General features: G+C 38.7%; 3 protein-coding genes across 5 annotated transcripts in view; 1 reads left to right on the top strand and 2 right to left on the bottom strand.

Moving 5' to 3' along the window:
* The window catches only part of cfap61 (cilia and flagella associated protein 61), a 32214-nt gene extending 23822 nt beyond the window's left edge, over nucleotides 1-8392 (bottom strand). Inside the window, exons 1-13 of one of the 3 annotated variants that reach the window (XM_051408486.1) lie at nucleotides 8264-8392; nucleotides 7977-8119; nucleotides 7043-7193; nucleotides 6800-6876; nucleotides 6402-6469; nucleotides 6188-6308; nucleotides 5435-5564; nucleotides 4160-4345; nucleotides 3907-4004; nucleotides 2847-2886; nucleotides 2370-2506; nucleotides 2033-2159; nucleotides 595-672 (exon numbers count right to left, since the gene is read on the bottom strand). In XM_051408486.1, coding sequence (XP_051264446.1) covers nucleotides 595-672; nucleotides 2033-2159; nucleotides 2370-2506; nucleotides 2847-2886; nucleotides 3907-4004; nucleotides 4160-4345; nucleotides 5435-5564; nucleotides 6188-6308; nucleotides 6402-6469; nucleotides 6800-6876; nucleotides 7043-7193; nucleotides 7977-8119 — 1356 coding nt within the window. In that variant the 5' untranslated portion in view covers nucleotides 8264-8392. The remainder of the gene's footprint in view (nucleotides 1-594; nucleotides 673-2032; nucleotides 2160-2369; nucleotides 2507-2846; nucleotides 2887-3906; nucleotides 4005-4159; nucleotides 4346-5434; nucleotides 5565-6187; nucleotides 6309-6401; nucleotides 6470-6799; nucleotides 6877-7042; nucleotides 7194-7976; nucleotides 8120-8263) is intronic. The other 2 variants (XM_051408488.1, XM_051408489.1) reach the window with 2 other exon arrangements.
* Nucleotides 8393-8469: 77 nt separating this feature from the next.
* crnkl1 (crooked neck pre-mRNA splicing factor 1) lies at nucleotides 8470-16947 on the top strand. Its single transcript, XM_051408490.1, has 14 exons — nucleotides 8470-8660; nucleotides 9569-9721; nucleotides 9933-10024; nucleotides 10431-10589; nucleotides 11859-12025; nucleotides 12739-12917; nucleotides 13031-13201; nucleotides 13588-13779; nucleotides 14034-14093; nucleotides 14251-14331; nucleotides 14541-14780; nucleotides 14932-15033; nucleotides 15183-15431; nucleotides 15876-16947. The coding sequence occupies exons 1-14, from the start codon at nucleotides 8613-8615 to the stop codon at nucleotides 16272-16274; spliced, it is 2292 nt and encodes a 763-aa protein (XP_051264450.1). The 5' UTR covers nucleotides 8470-8612; the 3' UTR covers nucleotides 16275-16947.
* naa20 (N-alpha-acetyltransferase 20, NatB catalytic subunit) lies at nucleotides 16367-21825 on the bottom strand. Its single transcript, XM_051408492.1, has 6 exons — nucleotides 21701-21825; nucleotides 21164-21188; nucleotides 20811-20901; nucleotides 19034-19169; nucleotides 18312-18457; nucleotides 16367-16760 (listed from the first exon to the last, which is right to left on the bottom strand). The coding sequence occupies exons 1-6, from the start codon at nucleotides 21751-21753 to the stop codon at nucleotides 16675-16677; spliced, it is 537 nt and encodes a 178-aa protein (XP_051264452.1). The 5' UTR covers nucleotides 21754-21825; the 3' UTR covers nucleotides 16367-16674.
* Between the last annotated feature and the right edge of the window lie 744 nt (nucleotides 21826-22569).

The following is a 22569-nucleotide window of genomic DNA, read 5'->3' as shown; positions in this document are numbered from 1 at the left end:
TATTTCCAGGACAAATTTTTGCTTTTTTGATATTTTACTTTAATTTTTATTTTATTTTATTTTGCTTAATACAGTTCCCCTGTTTTTGTCTCATTCAAATAATAAGAAACACAGGCGGCTGCTGACTGTAACGTAACAATTATTTCAGAAACATCTTAATCATATCAACCTGTCCAAGTTTTTTCAACATTACTTCTTGATTGAAATTACAGCAAAAAAAGTGCAGCAAAAATAACTGACTTTTATAGTTCATTATACTTTCAATGTATGTGTGATATAACCCCAATAAAGCCAATAGAACAGTCCAAAACCCACATATATTAAACTTACAATGATGAAAGCCAGAAATAATCATAATTTATAATTGGTAACTGAATGATTAATACTGGATATCATGAAAAACTGTTTCACTTTAATGAACACGTGGCAATTCGGGATGGAGTCTGTGGTGCTATTTGTAACATCATTCACTCAATGATATAATACAGTAGATACTGATTACATGTAATGTTGTCACACAATATGTTACGCAGACCCAAAAACAAGCACCAGCCCTTTCAGGTTCATCTGAGGACACTTGTGAACTGCACTCACCTGCTCGTCTTTCATGATCAGTATCCCAACAACCTGACTGTGCACCTGGGCCACGAAGGCCTGCACCGGCACCCCGTCCTGACAAAGAGCAGAACAAATCAAAATACATGTAAAATACATTTGTGTACTGAATTGAATGGGAGCTAAATGCACCTTCTTGTATTAGTCCAGTGCCATGAATACACATGAAGTGGCTGCATTCTCATTTGAGAAGTAATTATCAGTTTTGGAGCTGCAGCACTGACAGCTGGGGTGTCAGTCAGAGAGGAAAATCTGTTCAACTGAATTCTCACCAATCTGTTCCCTGGCATACGTGCGATATTCCTCGTTATTCCAAGACAATCATCATCACCAGCTCGAGTCACACTTGATTGTCCAAAACAATCATCATTTCATTTTAAAAGTCAAAGTGGGCTGAGTTAGATTTTCAACCTTGATATTTACTCTATTTACTGTTTATGCTAATTAAATGATTTCCAAACAATGACCATATTACAGGCCAGTTTTAGGAGGATATATTGTATAGTACTGAACACAGTTTTATTATGTCTTTATTATGGCATACTTCAGCAGTGTTAGCAAAATTAGCTTGAAAGTTTTAGCTGCAGTGGCAGACTGTTACAGCATCAACAATGAACAAAGATAGGGAAACAAATAAAAACATCAAAAAGTAAATAGATAAGTATATTCAAAGAGATGACAGGAGGAAACTTCCAAGGGACAAGGGTGCTGGTTTGGCTTCAGAGGTAGGGGGCACAATGAAGTCACAGGCTCTTAAACCAAAGGAAAAAAAGGAAGAAGAAAGGACAGAAACTATGTGAATGCTATTTCTTGAATTTAGATACATTTAGCAAAGTACGCATTATGGTGAAATTGGTTATTATGCCTAAATAATAATATTAATGCACTAATCCTACCCAAATCACATTTAGTTAATAAATAAATACCTGATAATTTTCAATTTTTACTAAAAAGAGCACTGTCCTATTTGATTGATTTGATTGAACTTCTTAGGAAAATACCAGTATGCAAATAAAAATATATGTACATTTGGGTAAATGCTTTTTCAACCCCAAAAAAGGAGGCATAAGTATTTCTTCCTCTGCCCTCAGTAGTGTCTGCACACCACAAAGCACTCATTACTGTTCATAAATGATTACATATTGCTGTGAGTAGCAACATTTTGATAAACTCAGAGGTTCTCTCATCTGGATTATGGTGGCTGTCAGAGTATGATGTTTAGAGAGTATTTCATAATTATATCAAACCTGTAAAAGTGGAGGGGACAAATATAAGATTTTTATGTTGGATACATGTTTACATCACTAAGATGATGTACTTCATTATTGATTTCTCCAGTCTGGTCTGAAGGAAACACATTCACAGAGTGCCTGTAGAGTGGCTGAAGGTGTGTTGATATCACCGTGTGTTGACTGACCGGGTCTCTGCGGGTCTCATAGAAGCAGTCCAGGTCCTGCAGCAGGGACTCGTTCAGTCTCAGATCCTTCACCAGATCGGAGACAGATGGCCGGTCTGTAGCTACAGCCGGCCTCACCTCCACACTCCTGCAAAAATAACCACAAACTGAGAGGGATACTGGTTCGTAGATGTAACTTTCACAGCCAAAAAATGCGTAGGGACCTCTACCCTGAACCCTAACAATATTGAACTTCCTAACCTGAGAGACACAACCAAGACAGCAACATTGATCTGACAGTGACATACTGATGCTGTCTGTAAAGTCATCTGTTGGTTTTTTTAAGAGGACAACCCACCTGAGTCCGGTCCGGGATAAGACGTAGAGTTCACAGTGCAGCGATCTGGTGTCACGGTGCGGCACCCTGAGGAAGCTTTGCAGCAACACGAACTCCGGTGACAGCATCGGGACAGTGATGATGCAGAAGTCCAGATCCTGAGAGACAGAGACAAGATGTAAATACTTCACCGAGCAGATAGGTTCAATATATCACTTACTAAATAATCCTCAGTGAACTTAAACTTTATAAACTTTCCAAGGCCCGTAAATAAATACCATGTTTGTTCAATAACTTGGAAATCCTTCCTGCTGTGTAAAGGAATCCTTTTACGATTACAAACTGGGACTTTTTCCTTTACCTACATACATATACATACATCTTTGACATATTTCCTGTTGTCTGTTTGTGCAGTTCGTAAACAACAATGACAACAAAAAAACTGGTAGAGAGCATCAGGCAAATGACTTAAACATAACATGCAAAGGTTATACTTACAGGGAAAAGTCTGAAAACGTATGGAATAAAGTCCACTGATCTGGAAGATAAAGAAAAAGGAGAAGAAGAAAAAAAGAAGGAGGGGACGTTAAGTGAAAATATGTCTGTGCCAACTTCAGAACCAAAGCAGAGCTTGCCAAAGCTGGTGATCACTGTGGTGGAACAACTGGCCAACCAATCTGCCCGCTGCTTCCAGCTCAACTTCTCGCCTTCAGCTCTGTCACGCTGTCACTTTAAGCGCAGCTCTCATTAATAACATGCTCACTCTCTGCAGGAAGCGACTCGACTTCATATTCAGTAACAGCTGGGAGGTAAGGCGGTGGTGAGAGGAGCTCAGCAGGAGCCAACTAACAGTCACTCTCCCTGCTTTAACACAGCATATGACTGATGTAACTCTGGACAGCTGCCATCAGCACCACCTCAAAAAATTGTATTCTAAGTGAGGAAATATTTAAGTAAAAAAATATGGAATATAATGTTTTTTTTTTTTTTTAGAATGGACTTCGGGTATCTGACTTTTGATTTCTGTGAATTATAGAAACTTGTAAGAATATAACGGCACAAATTACTGTATCTTCTTCACTTCTTCTGTTGTATTTCTCATATTTTTAAATACAACTTGCTATTCTGTCCAACATAGTGCAGCACTTTGTTTTACTGTGTACTTTCCTTGGCTTACAAATCATGTTACATGTCAGAAAATGTTAAATATATCTTTTTTTTAAGTTTAGTTTAAATTCTATTTCTATTTACTTTAATTAAAAGAGATATGTTTGAAGTTCATCACATATACATTCACAACATATAAAATCAAGCCTAAAATGTTTCATGCTCAAGACTATTTAAACATGCTACAGGGAGTTTTAACTGGTTATGAAACAGTCTCAATTTAATACTAATGCCTCTATATGACCTACATAAACCACCATCAGGAACAGGTGGTAGAAACACTACCACTTTTGTCCACAGGGATTGCCAAGATCAACACAAAATGAAAGCTGCTTGTACAGACAGACTGACCTTTAATTTTACCCTTACCCTGACCTCATCCTGACCTTACCTCGTTTCATAATTCTTGTCAATAATGAAGAACTGAATACAAAAAGCGTTGGGTTTCTCTGAAAAACGTCCTGCTTCAGTCGACTGTGTCTCCTCCTGCTGAGATGTAAGTGACGACAAAAACAAACATACCACAAAGTAAAAGGTAAATACTAAAAACTATACAGTTTATAACTGCTACACTAACGGACAGAAAGTTTATGTCTTTATGTATCTGACCAACACCAATAATGTGAGTGAGTGAGTGAGTATACCTGCTGTGAATCTGAAGTTTGAGTTGTCTGGTTTTCTTCTTCTGTTGACTCAGACTGTGAAGCAGACTCATCGTGTTTTATATGTTTGTACAATCCATCAAACTCACTCAGCTCAAAGCTGTCCTGCAACCGTTTCAAATCGACCTCAGACGTGACACTGATGAAGCCAACAGCGACTCCGTCACTCTGTGGAGAACAACACACAGTCCTTAACAATAATGTTAGTTTTAACATGTTCTGTTGTAAACATCTTTCTCCTGCACAGTCAGAGATGAACCTTTACCTTTCTGGTGTGTTCACTGACAAGAAAAAGAAGGTTCCAAGTCAACCTTGGAAAAAAGTAGTTGACAGACCTCTCTCACCTCAATGTCCACTCAATGACCAAAAGCTGTTCTCCTCACAATTGGACAACTGGAATTGTAGGTGTTTAAAGATTTTTCTGAGCACTTAAAGGGTAAATTGCCTTAAACTGAGCACTCTGTCTGCTGATAAAGATCATGTGATATTATCAAAAGCACCAGAGCAGCTATTACAGGGACCTTGAGGTGAGATAAAAATATTTTTGAATCCTCTATATAATATCATATTTTAGAAAGTCAAGTTTTTCAGTATGAAGCTGGGCTTAGAAACAGCTGTTTATTCTCAAGCTGCTTTGAGTTTGAAGCTGAAACGCTTGTGACCCGTAAAGCACAAGTAGACACGATCTGTCTGTAACAGATTGTCTAAACAGATAAAAAATAACACAAAAAATATTAAAGTGACACATTCTGTAGCTAAAAACTTTAAGGCGTTCAGTGGAATGAACAGCCCAACCCTCTGGGGTAATGTTTGACTGTTTGTTCTCTGAGTGCTCAACATATTCAGACAAAAAGCCCAAAATGCTTCAGATGTCTGGACACAATATGTTCAGTGAGAGCATGTCTTGGCCAAGTATCAGCTCGTATCTGCCATATGCTGCCATGAACACATGTCAGCCCGAGTGGCGGGGAGGGGAGAGAAGATCTGTCGTCTCGCAAGTCCAGAGGGAACAAACCCCAGTAGGGTCTCTGACAATCAGTCAAAGCACCATCAGTGAGCTGCTATTACATTATGTTCAGACTGGAGCAGTGGATCAGGAATGACTGGGAACAAATCACATTCCTCACGTAAGGTCAGACAACCAGGAGGGATGAGCTACAGTAAATGGTTTCTCAATCTAATACATTCTGTTGATGACTTTTCAAAAATGTTAAGATCAAAAATGAGTGTGAGAGAAAGCTAAAAGCTGGAACAAACCTCACAAACAGCTGTGGGATTTTCCTCATTCTGTGTCTCAATGAGCTCTGCCAGGAAGTACGGCTGACGTTTGGACAGTATTTTTGTCTGCTCTGTAAATATGCGCATGATGTCATCGTGATCTTCAACCCTGTAATGTACAAATAGAGGAGCAGCCTACACATTAAAGCTCCACCAGTAATTTTTTATATTACAATGAATCAGATTACTCTGTAGCATTAAAGGGCTCAAGCCCTTAACCCACTAATAATTATCACCAAATCAGCTGGGCTACAAGACGTTCTTCATGAGCTGGTGGTGACTAAACCAGAGCTAGAAGAAGAGGTGGATTTTCATTTATCAGGTGGACACAAACAGGACTCCAATAGGATGATAATTTTAATCCATGTCCTGTGATTTGACAGCATGTAAGGGAGTTCTTCCACCCCCAAGTAACCAAAAAAAATCAATTAATGCAACTTTACCTTTAACCAGTTACAGTGCAACAGATCAGACACTGTACGTGACAAATATATCACAACGTCTACTTCAAAATATGAGTGCAATATTTGACTGTTAAAGTATATGTTTGTCTTTTAAGAAAGAGGGGATCTATCCAGCTGATAACATCTTAAGTTGAAGGCAAATGTACACATTGATGTCCACCACCTTGATCTCCACTCTCTTTTAAATACACTATATGAATATGCAATATATACACATTGTTTTCTAGGCCGATACTATGTTAGTAGGCGAGGAATCAACTGATATCACCTGGCTGGGCGGATATGAAGCCTTGGGTAGTGCTCATGTCTGTGACAGATTAATGCTAAGCACTGAGGCCCGGGGTCAGTCAGGCGCTGCAGCGGCTCAAACATCTCATCCAGCGCTGGCTCTGGACAAACAGCAATCACAAGACTCACAAGTCTCTACAAAGTAAGTTTGAACAACTGATAAACTTAACAATGAATTTAAAGCAGTTCTTCACCTAAACCCCCGACATTCGGGCTGACCAGGCAGATGTACTCAAGCTCTGCGACAGCATTAAAGACCGCCCTGAAAAAAGAAGCATAAGAAGAGAATTATAATTTTGCAGACATTGCATTAACCTTTATGAATCTATATTTTGTGGCTGCTTCTAACCAAAGAACCTAAGAGTAACTACCGTTTTCATATTCTACATTTTACAGTACAGCTGTCTATAAGCACTACACCACACATCAAATGTTTAAACATATACAGCTATATTTTATTCTTCAGATGATTTCTTATGGAAACACACTGGAATTAATTTAAATTTGTAAACTAGGTATTCCAGATAAGAATACCACAAAACCCTGACAAATTGCACCACTTTTACACAGCTTTTAAAATATTTTTTCGTACCTCATTATTTCCTTCACACTTGCTGTGCCGAAATTCGGCTGTGCCACAAAAAGGTGGAGGAAGAGTGTGTTCAAAGGCTGCAGAGGGAAGAACAAATAGCCAGCTTACTTCAAACCTTAAACAGTGAAAAAGTCTTAGTGTGAGTATATAGCCATATTAGTTCTGTTGGTGCCAAAGATGCATGTGATCCTGTCCAATTAAAAACTATTAGCACACATAAACAGGATTAATCTTGATACAGACTGTGCATTTTTTACTGCTGAAGTGTTTCTGCAGGAAAGGTTCCCAGCGATTCTGCTCCACCAAGTCTCCAACAGGGTGATCGAAGAAGGAAGCGTGGGCCAGAATTTCCTCCTTGTCATTGGCCAGAGTCACAGCCAGATTGGCTTTCTCTCTGGAAGGTGAAGGAGCGTAAGGGGGGAAACAAGAACAAGAAAATCATGTAAAGATGACATTGACACTTCCTCAGTGACTTCTTTACAAAAAGATGCTGGAAGAATACTTTAGGTATGTCATCATTACTATAATTACTTACAAGGGCAATATTCCACAGTCTATATTATGTATGTAATATTTCAAAGTACTCATGCAGCATAAATAATCCACCTTCAGCTATCCACCCATTCGTGTGTTTGCAATGAACCAAACGGAGAGAGGACTTCCTTTTTACATACTTTGACAAAGTAAAAGGATCAAATTACTAACCTTTAATGGTTTTCACTATCAAATTACAGAATAAGTAATTAGATTAGATTATAGTGCCAGTATAACAAAATGGAGATCTCCCAAAATGGGCATCTAACCAGAAAGTACAAACAGAAAATCACATTCTAGATACATATTAATGAATGATACTAGGAAACATACACAGAATGAATAATAAGCCAATATGGACTATGTGACTATGATATGTATGAATATAAATCTCCCCCAAAAAAGCCTTTATTTGCAGTCAACAACTAACTTTGGGTCAGTGTTAAATGACAAGTGAATTAACATAATAATAATAAATCAGATAAAACCTTCTTTAGTTGTCATCAGCATTTGTCAATTATTAAAGCCCCTTGGTGACTTACAGGTATTTACTGTGTGCCTCTATACAGAAAGCTTGTCTCTACACTAAAGACACTGAAATATGTTAATATTTATTATCATTATATTCATTTATATGTCTTACAGAAGATGAATTACATTGACCCTTCCAAAAACCGCCAGAGCTGAGGGGCTGATGAGGCTGTCGATCCCCTGAGCATCCGCTGATTCGCTTCTTCTGACGGTCACAGCTTCCTCTTGCCCGCTGGCCGAAGTTATAGTCCTCATCTTCAATCCACCATCACAATACCAACAACAAAAACAGCAGCAGCCAAAACAACAACAACAACAACAACAACGACGACGACGTTAGTTAAACAAACTATCTTAAATGTCCAAATGTTAAGCCAGTCCAGAACAACTGTTACTTACCTTATAAACTACAACGTCGGTCTCATTGGCGTAACTTTCTAATACTTTCTAGTGTTTTCTGAAATTGGAAATAAAAGCACAAGCTCCATACAAACTACAACTTCTCGTCGTTGTCATCGACGGTTGTAGCTAGGGAACGCACAAACCCCTGTCACCATGGTAACAGAACGCCGCGGCGGGAGAGGGGGGAGAAAGTCAACGGGAACTCGCAAGGCATGCTGGGTACTGTCATGGTGTAACTCGTTAGCTCGCGGTGGCTGTGAGCGAAACGTTTCATTGATCGGTCGTAGTTGTCGAGACGCTTTAAGGTAGTTTTTTGGGGGAGTTTTGGACAAGACCTGCCGGCAGAATGGCTTCCACGGCGGCAGGGAAACAGCGGATACCGAAGGTGGCGAAGGTGAGAGGACAAAAAGCCCGAATCCGAGCCACGAGCTCACTTCGGCTAAGCTAATGATAGCACATAGCGCTAAAGTTTAGTGGTAGCGGAGTTCTCCAGTAGCCGCTTTCAGGACACGTTTATATGTTTTATTTTGTAATGTCGGATATTAATGTGCGTTAAAATGTGTTGTGGTGGTAGTATTAGCCACACGGAAGCTGTTTACCGCCGACTTTACTTTCCTACCTGAGCTAGTTGTTGGCTGTATTAGCTGTTGTAAATATTTTCTCCACCATGCTGCTTTTTTCTTTTCTTTTTTTTAATCTGGGGTTTTATTTTTATACCTGTTTTTGTCCACGAGTGATATCCTATTAGGTGTTTCCTTCTCTGATGCTCTGAGTAGTTATTTGAAACCCTTCTTGAAAAAGCCAAATCCCATTAATGTAAACGTTAGTTAGACAAACACAGCTACCAGATGTCTTAAACATTGCATAGACATTAGGTTGAGTTGGCAGTACTGCATAGAGTAGTAGTATGGAGGAGGAGGAAGAAATACACAACTCCACATGGATGTATAAAGCACCTTTATATGCCCTGGCAGTGGTGAAACAACATATGTACACAGTTATAACATTAAAGTGAGTTGTTTACACTCCAGTGCTCCAATAATGATTATTTCTGCCACAAAAAATACTGATTGAAACCCTCAAACCATCATGTAATGTCCACTAAAACATGAACTGGGATTTATCTTAGCTCTCACCTATATCATTTTATGCTGGCTCCCAGTTACCTCTAAAATAATCCCAGTTTATTGAGTGAAGTTTGGTTTGCACAGTTGACAGGTTAAGTATATTCAGCATTAAGACATCAACATATTATGCTCACAACTGGAGCAACGACATGTTAAATGACTTCTTGTGTTTCAGGTGAAGAATAAAGCTCCTGCAGAGGTTCAGATCACTGCTGAGCAGCTGCTGAGGGAGGCCAAAGAGAGGGAGCTTGAACTTCTGCCACCACCACCAAAACAGAAGATCACTGATGAGGAGGAGCTGAATGATTATAAACTCAAGAAGAGAAAGGTAAGTGTTTACCTCTTATTTTCTCCACTGACGGCATGTTTTGATGTAATTATGCAGATGTGTGAAATCTCCAATTCATGCTCCTAAGAATTTTTTACTCACATTTTAATATAATTTCTTGTCCAGTGAGACATACAAGTGAACCATGAGTTGAAAGAAAACGTTGTTTTCTTTTACTTTTTGTCTAACTATTGTCCGTCTTTTCTTTCAGGGGTTTGAGGACAACATCAGAAAGAATCGCACGGTCATCAGTAACTGGATAAAATACGCACAATGGGAGGAAAGCCTGAAGGAGATCCTGAGGTATTGTGCCTTTAGCTACAAAATCATTTTTTCCTGCAGTTTTAGAAATTATATAGTAGGAAAAAAAACCTAGAATGTCAGTGTAGGTGGCTTCAAAGGTTTGATTGTTTTGCTCAAGTACATCATGGAGGGACTTTCTTTGCTTGTCCATACAGTTTTTCTCAACTGAAATAATAATGTTCTAGTGGCAAACTTGTATGTGTAACCTTCTGTACGACTGCTTCATACTTGGATTAGCCTTTTGCACATCAGTATTTTGAAGAAAAAAGAAAAACAACTTAACATTTTGATATTGTAGGTACCTTTCGCCTGTTTTACACAAAGCTTCTGCTAGAACAAAATCCTTAACAGTCCTCCACGTCCCTGCTATATAATCTTCCTTCATCAATGCTTCCTCTGGTTTCAGGGCTCGTTCCATTTACGAGCGAGCGCTGGATGTCGATCACCGCAACATCACTCTGTGGCTGAAGTATGCCGAGATGGAGATGAAGAGCCGCCAGGTGAACCATGCCCGCAACATCTGGGACAGAGCCATCACCATCCTTCCACGTGTCAACCAGTTCTGGTACGAATTACATCAGTATACAGCAACATTTGCCTTGGCTTCTTCTGGTAATGACCAGTGGGAAATGTATTTCATTAAGGAGCAAACAGCAACAATCAAACATTATACATAACAAGGTTGTATTACAAAATGAGTGTTTAGAGTTGAAAGACTAGATGACATGGAAAAAAAAAAATCTATATAGTTTTTTTATATACATATATACTACCAAAAGCCTCTTATGCATAAACTAAAGCATACAACTCAGTGTTTCCTCTATGTTGATTTTGGAGCGGCGGCCCGCCGCTGTTAAATTTCTGCCACCACGGTATCAGAAATGGGGCAGACGCACAATGTAGTCCCGGTTGCCTTTTAAATGATCCTGCCGACATAATGCACCCCTGTTGGCTGCCGCTCACATTGCAATTTAACAAAAAGTAGAACTATTCGGAGGTTATTGGGGCTGTCCAGTGTAACTCCACATACTGTTGTGTTGATGTAGCTTATTGTCAAAACGTTCACTTTCTTCCAAGTCGACTATTAAACTAACAGCTCCACCAAAAACGTCACCGCGGTGGGTCCGTTTTAATTGGACAACGTTCAACTTGTCAGTTCTCAGCTCAACGTCCTGATATCAAACATCTGGAAACATATATATATATCTGGTAAATATATTTGTTTGTGTCGCAGCGAAGTGTCACTTCTGTTTCATACGTAAAACGTTTGCCGGCGTGAGGGACGGGGGGCGTGACCAGGGGGGTTGTTCGGATGGGCCTGCCACCACTACTAAAAAGAAATCCTAGAGGAAACACTGCAACTAACTTATTTCACTTGTCTTTTTGCAGTTAATATGAACTATAGATTGTAAATACTACACTAAATTAATTAAACGAATAGTCAATAAATCAACTGATCAGTGCAGCTCTTAAGTTTCCAAAGTGGAGTGACAATTCTTTTGTCTGAGTTTGGACATATTGTAACATACATGCCTATAAATCAGACGTCGTAGTTTGTAGCATCATTTCACATGTACAGACAGAAAAAGTTGGAGGAATGGACTTCTAAATTGTAATGCAGATTCTTTTTTAATTGGATTGCATTGCTAGGAAACAGGTGATTAGCTGTTTACATTAGAAAATGCAGGAAACAGAACATCTGTTGAGAGTGTGATTAAAACCTCAGAAACCTCTAAAAATGTCGTTGGTGTGTAGCCTTCTTTTATTTTTACACATGGCTATCCAAAAGCCTGCCTCCGTTTAATTTATGTTTTTACTTTTTTTCCTGTGAAAGGTACAAGTACACCTACATGGAGGAGATGCTGGGCAACGTGGCCGGCTGCAGGCAGGTGTTTGAGCGCTGGATGGAATGGGAGCCTGATGAGCAGGCCTGGCACTCCTACATCAACTTTGAGCTCCGCTACAAGGAGGTGGACAAAGCTCGCACCATTTATGAGCGATATATCCTTTTGTTGGTGTTTTCATGTGTTGTGTTCTGAGTAATAACCCACTGAGATGAGGGGTCTCTGACTTCATGTTCATCATAGGAGATACAGGGCTGCCTGCACACTCCTCAAGCAAACAGAGGGACGCAGCAGCAACAAGGACTGTTAAAAAAAAAACTGATACGAAAACACACACAAGGAGGCACATTATGGTTCTCCCTCAAAGAATGTTGAAAGTTAATTTAGGCACCTAGCCATAAGCATAAACAAGCAGACATATTATTGGCATATATGTTGATGAAAACGCTTTTTTTTCCCCCCGGTGTATATAATGTAGAAGAAAATACTAGATACTATAAAATGTTGTGAAAAATGCTCATCACTGTTTCCCTGGCCAGAACCCAAGATGACATCTTCAAACAATATTATAAAACTGAGAAATGCAGTAAATCATCACTTTAAAGAAACTGGAACTAGATAATGTTTTGTGTTGTTGTTGTTGTTTTAAAATCTTTGTAATATGTTTTGTAGAAGTGCAACAATTAATCAAAATAGATTATCAAAATAGTTGCTGACTAATTTACTTTGGCTTGACTCATCCATCAATCACCTAACCTAATTATTTTAGCTCAACTCTGAACAGACGCACCAAAAGAAGACATCGGTGACAGTCTTTGTATTTTGATGGTATTTGTTTTTTTATGTAAAAACTCCTTAACTCCGCTGTACTCGTCATGGTTCACCCCGAAGTGAAGAACTGGATCAAGTATGCTCGTTTTGAGGAGAAGCATGGCTACATTGCTCACAGCAGGAAGGTGTACGAGAGGGCGGTGGAGTTCTTCGGAGAGGAACATGTGGATGAAAACCTCTTTGTGGCCTTCGCCAAGTTCGAAGAGACGCAGAAAGAGGTTTGTGCAACATAGAACAAAACTAACCTGTAACATATTGTATGAATTAATTCATTGCTTCGTAACCAAACTTGTTGAATGACTGATTGTATGAAATGTCCCTTCCTTTACAGTTTGAACGTGTTCGGGTGATCTATAAGTATGCTTTGGACAGAATTCCTAAACATCAGGCACAAGAGCTCTTCAAGTACTACACGATGTTCGAGAAGAAGTTCGGAGACCGGAGGGGAATCGAGGATGTCATCGTCAGCAAGCGAAGGTTCCAGTACGAGGAGGAAGTCAAGGTATTTACAATATGAAGTTGTAGAAAATCTATATGGTCACACTCAAATATTTATAAAAATCAGAAGCTCTTCATCTGTGATTCACATGAATTAATGCTAAGATTTAGTTATATCTTGATTTTTTAAATAATCAATCTGATATCATAATCGTGAATCGTGAATTAGGTTTAGGGGCATTCACACCAAGAACAATTAGTATAACAGTAACGATGTTTGCATCCACACTAATGAACGATAATCCCCCATGAAACAAATAAACCTGACCTAAAACAAGTGAGGTTATGTTACATTACCTGTTTTAAGAGAAAATATATCTTAAGAAGTGTTGACAGAGTACAAACATACATAAAAGTTACTTCCTTTATTCACTGACATTTTTCTATCAGGCGAACCCACACAACTACGACGCATGGTTTGATTACCTCCGCCTGGTGGAGAACGACGCTGACCCCGACACAGTGAGAGAGGTTTATGAGAGAGCCATCGCCAATATCCCCCCAATCCAGGAGAAGAGACACTGGAAACGATACATCTATCTGTGGATCAACTACTCTCTGTATGAAGAGCTGGAGGTCAAGGTCGGTTCACTCGCTTTTCTTCTTCATCATCATCATCATCATCAACCTTCATTTCCCTTCAAGAGACTAAGGAGAGAGGAATCATGTATATTGATGAGTTAGAAAAAAAACAAAATAAAAAAAACTTAGCTGACCTGCAATTATTTTCTAATGAATTAAGAAGCCATTTCAAAGAGAAACAAATGAGAAATCAACAGTAAGCTCTGCTAATTATGTTGGATGTATGTTCATTCTTTATTTAATCTTTTTGTCAGGATCCTGAGAGAACACGACAGGTGTACCAGGCCTGTCTGGATCTCATCCCGCATAAAAAGGTAAATTTATTTTTTGCCCTTTCTTAGAATGATTGTTTTTTTGTTTTGAAAAAATAGTGTTTCTGAACTAAAACAGAATGCTTGTATAGTCAATATAGTGGTTAAACTTTTGGTTCTATTATTACCAGATTCCAATAATCTTATGTTTTCATTTCAGTTCACATTTGCTAAGATTTGGCTGCTATATGCTCAGTTTGAGATCCGACAGAAGAATCTGCAGGGAGCCAGAAAGGTCATGGTAAGATTCACCAGAACTGATGGGTTGTCAAAATAATAAATAATGATAATAATAATAATAATAATAAATTAGTAAGTCTAGTTTTATTAGAGTTTAATCTGTTCTGATATTAACTGTGTTACATTTACGTAAATGTTTTCTGCGTCTCTCCATTTTAATTTTACTTTCTTTAACCAGGTTTAACCAACCATCGTTGTTTCTCTTCTCAGGGTACAGCGATCGGTAAATGCCCGAAGAACAAGCTGCTGAAGGGCTACATCGAGCTGGAGCTGCAGCTGCGTGAGTTTGACCGCTGCAGGAAGCTGTACGAGAAATACCTGGAGTTCAGTCCGGAGAACTGCACCACCTGGATCAAGTTCGCAGAGCTGGAGACAATCCTGGGAGACATGGAAAGAGCCCGAGGCATCTTCGAACTCGCCATCGGACAGCCACGACTGGACATGCCAGAGGTATTGATAACCGATCTCTTCAACCAAACACTGGCACCATCTAGTAGAGGGGCTTTGGGATTTATCCTGCTCGGTCTACCATTTGCCTGAATCCATGTCAGCGCAGCACAACAGTTTTTTTTTCCTCAGAGTTCTTCTGTCATCTTTTCAGGTGCTGTGGAAGTCCTACATTGACTTTGAGATTGAGCAGGAAGAGTTTGGAAACACCAGAAACCTTTACAAAAGGCTGCTGCAGCGCACCCAGCATGTCAAGGTAAGGACTGCAGTTTAGCTTTCTGTGCTCATTGAAAATCTGGGAAAAAATGCTTTCCAATCTGAGAAAGATTTGAAACTGATCCCAATTTTCTTAATGAACCAACCAAGTCATTACTCTGAGATGTGACTCCTCTTCTTCTGGTGCAGGTTTGGATTAGCTACGCCAAGTTTGAGCTGTCCATCGACAGCAGCGACAGGCTGCAGAGGTGCCGGCAGATCTTTGAGGAGGCCAACAAGAGCATGAGGAACTGCGAGGAGAAGGAGGAGCGGCTGATGCTGCTCGAGTCCTGGAGCGACTTTGAGAAGGAGTTTGGCTCCGACACCACCATGGAGAGGGTCAGGAATCTGCTGCCGGAGAAGGTGAAGAAGAGGAGAAAGCTGACGGCGGAGGACGGGGTAAGAACTGGACGTCGACCAGCAAACCAGTTTATAACGGAGCGCTGTGATGTTATATTGAAGACGCAACAGAATGTCATTTGCAGTGTTATTTATCTATTTAAGATAAAATTTTAGTCTTGATCTGATGGGGAACAAATAGAGGTTATAAAGTATTTTGGCATTATGGTTTTATAATTATATCCATGCCAACAAAGCTTGGTAATCAATGTATTTTTTTAAGTTATTTATCAAAGAAAAATAAACCTGTTTTGGTTTCAGCCTCTAAAATATGAGTATTTGAATATCATTGTAAACTGAATATCTCTGGTTGTTGGACAAAACAAGAAATTTCAATTACTTCACTGTGTTTTACATTTTAAAGACACATTGACTAATTTAATAAAGTCTTAGCTTCAGCCTGTCATAGGTATTAATCACAATATCTGTTCCTGATTCTTTCAGTCGGACGCAGGTTGGGAAGAGTACTACGACTACATCTTCCCAGAGGACGCCGCCAACCAGCCCAATCTCAAACTGCTGGCCATGGCGAAGATGTGGAAGAGGCAGCAGATAGTGGAAGAGGACAAGGACGTTCCAGAAGAATCTCCATCGGCTGAAGAGACGACATCGCCGGCGTCCTCCGACGAACCTGCAGCTCCTCCTGAAAACATGGCAGAGAAAAACGACTCCGACAGAAACACTGCGTCAGAAACAGAACAGGAGAAGACGTACGACGACCGAGATGATGATGATGATAGCAGCAGCAGTAGTAGTGAGAGTGACAGTAATGATGAAAATGATGGAGGGAAGGAGGTGAAAGAGAAGAAAGAGAACAAGAGCGGAGATGAAGATAAGGATTAGATTTATGTTTTTGTCCTCCGCTCAGCGACAAGAGTCCATCCTGGATTGATTTTTCTACTGATGTTTTTTTTTACAAAAACAACAAAACCAGCTCACAGGCAGTCTTTATTGTATGACCATGTTTTCTTTGCCACTGTGTCATTATACATACATCAATTCAAACTCGCTTGTTGTCTTACTTCTTAAGCAAAAGTTAATTTAGAATTTACAGGAAATGAATGGGTATCCGATCAATTAGGAAATTAAAAATGTGTACAACCAGTGGCTCTCTGACTAAGCACTGAGAAATGATGAGCAGTTTAACTATGTACAATGTAACCGAGCAAGACCTGTAATTACATATAATTCACATGTGATTATCAGGACACACAGCAGAGCGTCAGAGAGCCACAGTCTACTGTTATTCAATGTCTTCTGGTCTGACAGGATGTGGCAGCGGGATGATCGACTTCTTCTCTGTGTCTCTGGACAGAGCTTTCCTCATATCTACAAGGAGGGGGAAAAAAATATATTGTCAGTTATTTTGTTCTGGAGAAACAGCGCCCTCTTCTGCTTTCTGTGATAAAGCCATATACATCTTCAGCACAATTTGTTTATAATGCTCTGGAGTTTGATAAGTGGAGTGTGATAATTGAAAGTCATCGAAATACAGTAAAATGTGAGTTTCCCTCCAGTGGATTTTGCTTTATTTGTTTTCTGAAACTTCTGCTGAAGCCCCAGTACAATTGAGGTTAATACAATTGTATCTGTGCTGCTCAAAACTTTGAAAATTAAAAAGGAACCTCAACAGAAGATTATTTCTTCAGTTTCAATGAAAACACCAGGATGTTTCCCAAAAAGAAATGTTGGTGTTGAATTTTTTTAATACTTTGAGCAACAGAAACTAAATTCCATTCACCTCCATTGTATTAGGTAAGCAGACATCTAAAAAAAAAATAACTATTTGCAGGCATGGACACAACTAAAGGTAGTTAAGAAAATTGTTCATAATTTGAGTTAACTTGGCCCTTTAAATGCAGAACACTGACATTCAAGATATTTATTTAAGGTTCTCTCAGACTGCCACCTCCACTGCTTTCACTTGCTGTACTTTATGTAACCAACTACTGTACGAGACCTCAGACTACATCTGCACCAACCCTGCTGAATCAGTTTATCGACACAAACCTGGATTTTGGTTTTTTTGAGAACCCCTAAAAACAAAGCTTTCCCAAAATGCCAGCCCTGTGTTTTAGATGGGCCATAGTCTGAGGCTGCTTTCCAGATTACACTTTTTCTTTTCACTTTCCGTGCTGCAGCTGTCCTTAAAAAGTACATACTGTTTAATGCAGTATTATTACAATTGGGACATACTACTTCTTCATAACATTACACCCTGAATTTTTTTGCCTTTTCCTCATACATCTGCCAAATTTGAAAAAGTATGCTATTTGGAACGGGTTACTACCCTTGGAGAGGAGAAACAACAAAACACTATTTGCCGAGCTCACCAGAAAGTTCTGCTGTTGTTATTTTGTAATGTATGCAACATGCAGCATTATATTGGCGACAGTAAAATGACATCTCTGTCTGGCTTGCATACTTCAAAGTACGACTGGATGCAGTACAATATCCTGGTATTTTTAGCGTACTGCATGTGACATACTGTACAGTATGGTAGAATAGGTGAGAGTCTGCAGAGCAGTCTTTAATGCAAGAAGAGTCACATGATCCCTTCATTATTATATTTGGTTATTTTGGTTTCAGTTTCAAGAGCTCAGTAGCTTTTGAGTGTTTGGTAGACGACTCAAGTTTCACACCATCACCTAAACGCACCACAGTGTCAGATGTTTCATATCCATCAGTACTTTCAGTTACATTACCACTCAACAGGTGATTTAAAGGACCAGTGTGTATGATTTAATGGCATCTAGCGGTGAAGTTGCAGATTGCAAACTAACTAAACACTGCTGGCATCTGTACTCGACAACCTGGGAATATATATTATATATTTTTTTTCACTTATTGTCTGGTTTCCGTTTTGATAACTCCTCTCACCGTATGCGTCTTCATCAGGTTCTCCGTTGCTAGCCGAGTAATACTCGATCACCGTCCTGTAGACGCTGTAGCCCAGACGTTTGTACATGTTCACCGCCACTTGGTTGGAGACTCGTACGAAGAGATCCACGAAGAATCCGCCCTTCCTACAAGACGACATTAAAAGTCACAGTAAGCCCTCCATGATGGTGAAATAACTTCCCTCAGCTCCTAAACCTCAACATCTGTTACTGCATAGAAGGTGATTTTCAGAATAAAAGTATCAGAACAAAGGGTATTGATGTGTTGAGGGAATTTTAACACAAAAAGCTTTAAAACCTCACGCATTGAGGGAAATGTGTATTGAAAAAGAGTTGTGATGTTTCCTGGGCATTGATCGTCAAACATTCATTTGTGTAATTTTGGTTGAGAGCTGATGGACAAATGTAGAAAGGAAAAACTAAATTTAGAAAGAATTCAAGAAAATTTGGAGTTTAGAATAAAATTTCATCAGATTTTAGGGATCTTACACATTTTTGTTTCCCACATCTTAACACAAACTAATCTCAAAAAGCTGTGTATGCACACTCTGCTTAAATATATTTTTGTTCCAGTATTTGCAGATTTTAACTTTTTTAAACTAAATTTTAATTTGGGATATTCCTTCAATTATCAGTCCAACATTGTGTTTTGTTGTTACGGTCCAGTATGGGCCGTATACTCTGGAAAACGATGGTACAAACCTCTCTGAGATTTCCTCCAGCATCTCCATGAGTTTGGCGGCGAGGCCGAGTCTTCTGAACTCAGGGGCCACAGACAGAGCGGTGACATGACCGTGCCACTCCTCCCGAGCCACAGATCCCTCCGCCTTCCCCATGACTGCAAGCAAGCAACGAGTCAGAGTCACATGAGCTTTATTGAGTTTATTGTACTAAACCCAAAAAGAAAAAAAAAAAAAGAAAAACATAAAGAAGTATGCTGATAAAGTGAAATGTGTGGCTGTTATGTTAGATTAATAAACCAAAGACAGCTCACTTCAAATCTGAAATCCGATGTTCTTCCTTTCACCTTAATAATGAAATTATTTTCAAATGATTCAGGATTTTTAAAGCGTAATAGAGCATTTCATATGAGACACTTAATGCAGCTTTTAATGAGCAATTTGATAAGAACAGAAACATATGTCCAAAGGGCAAAACACATGAAATGTTCAACATTTATGAGACAGTAAATGTTTAGAAGATTGTACTTCATTAAACTTTCTGATTAACATGTCATCATATCGACTGACCACCAGATGGCGATAAAGTTATTCCCCAGCTTTTAATTCATGTTTTAATCGTTCACTTATTTCTATTTTTTGTCTCCCAGGGAACATTATACTTGTTGATCGGATTCTGCTCGAATATATTTGTTGTTGACATTGCTTTGTCGTCGTGTACAGTTGGTTTAAAATCCAACCAGGAAGAGATAAATGGTTCTAGAATTCTAAACATTCTACCACCAGCAGTTGGAACGTTCTGTTGCTAGTAGCAACCACTTCTGCCGCAGTTCCATAGCAACGGTAGTTTAAGTGACATTGTTACATCATTGGGGGTTTGTTCTAGAAACGAAAACAGGGTTTAGTTTGTTAACTCTGAGTCGAGGGAAAACGTTTCAGTTTGCCATGGTAACTGAGTCTGTGTCCTCCTCTCTGTCCAGACCCTGAAGGAGCTGTTTGTTTACTCATTCACACAGTCCACGTAGACCCCCAGATCTGGGACCAAACTAACTGGCAGCCATCTTTTGGACCATTATCTGTATGCAATCCATTTATTATTGATCTTACATTGTTTGTGTAATATAAAAATAGTAACATAAAAGTAAACTGTTGATTTACTGAAAGGCTACTGTTGATTATGTATAATACTTTTACTCGTGAGTATATTAATACCATGCTGTACCTCCTAGGGAGATTTGATGTTCTTTCACTACAATACATGTAACTCTTGTTTATGGTATCTCATCTTCTGTCCGTAACAAACCAAAACTCAATGGCACCAAATGTGACGTAACAAGGATGATGGATCTGGTTTATTCTTTCTTCCTACGTATGACATTATTTTTACTTTATTATTTATTATTACTATGTTGTTTTTTCGAAAAGCATGCACAGCCAAGGCTTTTATGGTCTGTTGTTATGTCTACACTTTTTGTATATTGCCTTCATATACCATAATTAAAACAGAATTAGTTATGGAATGGGTACAAAAAGGACATTTAGTTTCTTGCCAACAACAGGTAAATGTGATTAATGTGTGCTAAAAGTTTTTAAAAAACCAGAGGAAAATCTATTCAAGAGGAGATTGATTGTGAAAACCTCATGTGGTGCACAATGTAAGTCTGTTCAAGTACATAGAATGAAAACAAATGGTTAAGTGAAGTAAGCAAAGTTAAATTCTCTTATTAAAAAAGGGACAATCTCACCACCACTCAACCATCCAATGCAATAAAATATTAAAATCTGACAAGAGGACTTACTGTAGCCCATCAGTTCACCACCGGGAGCCTCAGCAACGATGAAGTACTCCGGCCAGTGGGCAAGGTACTGGAGGTAAAATGGGATCCCATACTGGAGGTGAAGAGTTAAAGAAAACTACAGACTTCTGTTCCATATAAAACATACAGATATTAGAAACACTCCTCTGTATAACACAATACAGTTCAACAGCAGCACCAACTACTTGATCCACTTATTAAACTGACAACTGAGTGTATATTAAATGTGATCATTTAATATAACCAGACCTAATGAAAGAGAGACTTATGAGGCTTATCAAGTTACATGTGAAATGACAGATGAGCTGATATTTCCATCTGAATATGAAGGATACAGTTTCTGTCAAAGGGTCCAGGTTGCTGTTAAACAAAACAGACAAACAACAGTTAGTTTTATCCCTCGTCAATAATAGTTATTCTAGGAGAATAGGGATATATTTTATAAAGATACAAACAATCCAAGGTAAGCAACATAAAATTACACCTGAACAACTGATCTGTATGGTTAAGGTCCTAGCTAGCTTAGCTACATAGCTAGCGTAAGCAGGCAAAGAGATTCAATTTTTCACGAAACCAGAGTTAAATAGCTGATTAAATCTATGCCGTTTTATTCAGAGGATATTATAAACTCACACTGTTTCAGTCAAGCACTAATAGGAATCATTTACTTTGGCAATAACAACGGCACTACCTTAATTCTCTATTTTTTTAAATGGAGTTTGGCACAGCATTCTTTCCAGCCAGCACTCTTATCTGTGGTCACACTGCTAACGCTGCCGCACATCAAAAACAAGGACGTGCGGATAACGTAACACAAGACAGCTGGTTAATAAACAGAGCCTACATAGTAAAACTGACAAGAGTTCACTCACATATTGTTGAATTTAAATAAATCATCGCAAGTAAATGGTCTCAATGTTGTCATCTTGGCTTGCTTGCTCTGTGTCCTTTCACCTCACAGAGGAAGAGACTCATTGGTTTACTTTAAAAGGCAGAAATAAAACGAGCAGCGCCCCCTGTCGAAACGGAGGTACTGCTTTAAAACAATATAGGAACAAATACTAACTCATGTGTAATGTGTATTTATATGAGTTTGGCCTGTTTTCAGTATTCAAGGTTGTGTTTTGCAGTGTTGCAATGTAACTAATACATTTAATTTAAGTGTCTGTTATTACTAGTATTTAAGTAGGCTACAAGTGTTCTTTATACTTCTACTCTACCACATCTAAGAGGCAAATATATCGTACATTATACTCCATTTGTCTAATAGCTTTAGTAACTAGTTACATTTCAGATTTTTATATCTTTAAAGTTCAGTAAAAACCATGAATCTCCAAATGTGTTGTTTATGAGTATTTGTAATAAACTGAAGTGTTCCTACTTTTTAATCTAAATAAACTATTTAAAAACCAAAGCTGAAAAGTCAAGGAAAGTTCACTTTTTAGAGATACGTGGTTCTCACTGGACAGCGACACTATAAACATATGATGGTCTTAAATATGATGTGATGCATTGCTGTAGATCAAAGCATATAAATAGTTTAAATTAAATCAGCCTTACACATTTAGAGCAGTAAAATGCAACATACATATTAATGCAAGGATTTCAAAACTTTCTTTTCCTTTCATCCAGAACACAATATGTTTTTTTCTTCCAGTGATTAAATATTCAGCATTTTCATCAAAGTTTGACTTCACTGGTAATCCTGTTCGTTATCACCATCTGCTGTTAAAATAAAGAA

Source organism: Dicentrarchus labrax, unplaced genomic scaffold (assembly GCF_905237075.1).
Source record: "Dicentrarchus labrax unplaced genomic scaffold, dlabrax2021, whole genome shotgun sequence".
NCBI lineage: Eukaryota > Metazoa > Chordata > Actinopteri > Moronidae > Dicentrarchus > Dicentrarchus labrax.
This window is presented reverse-complemented; position numbering and strand designations above follow the sequence as displayed.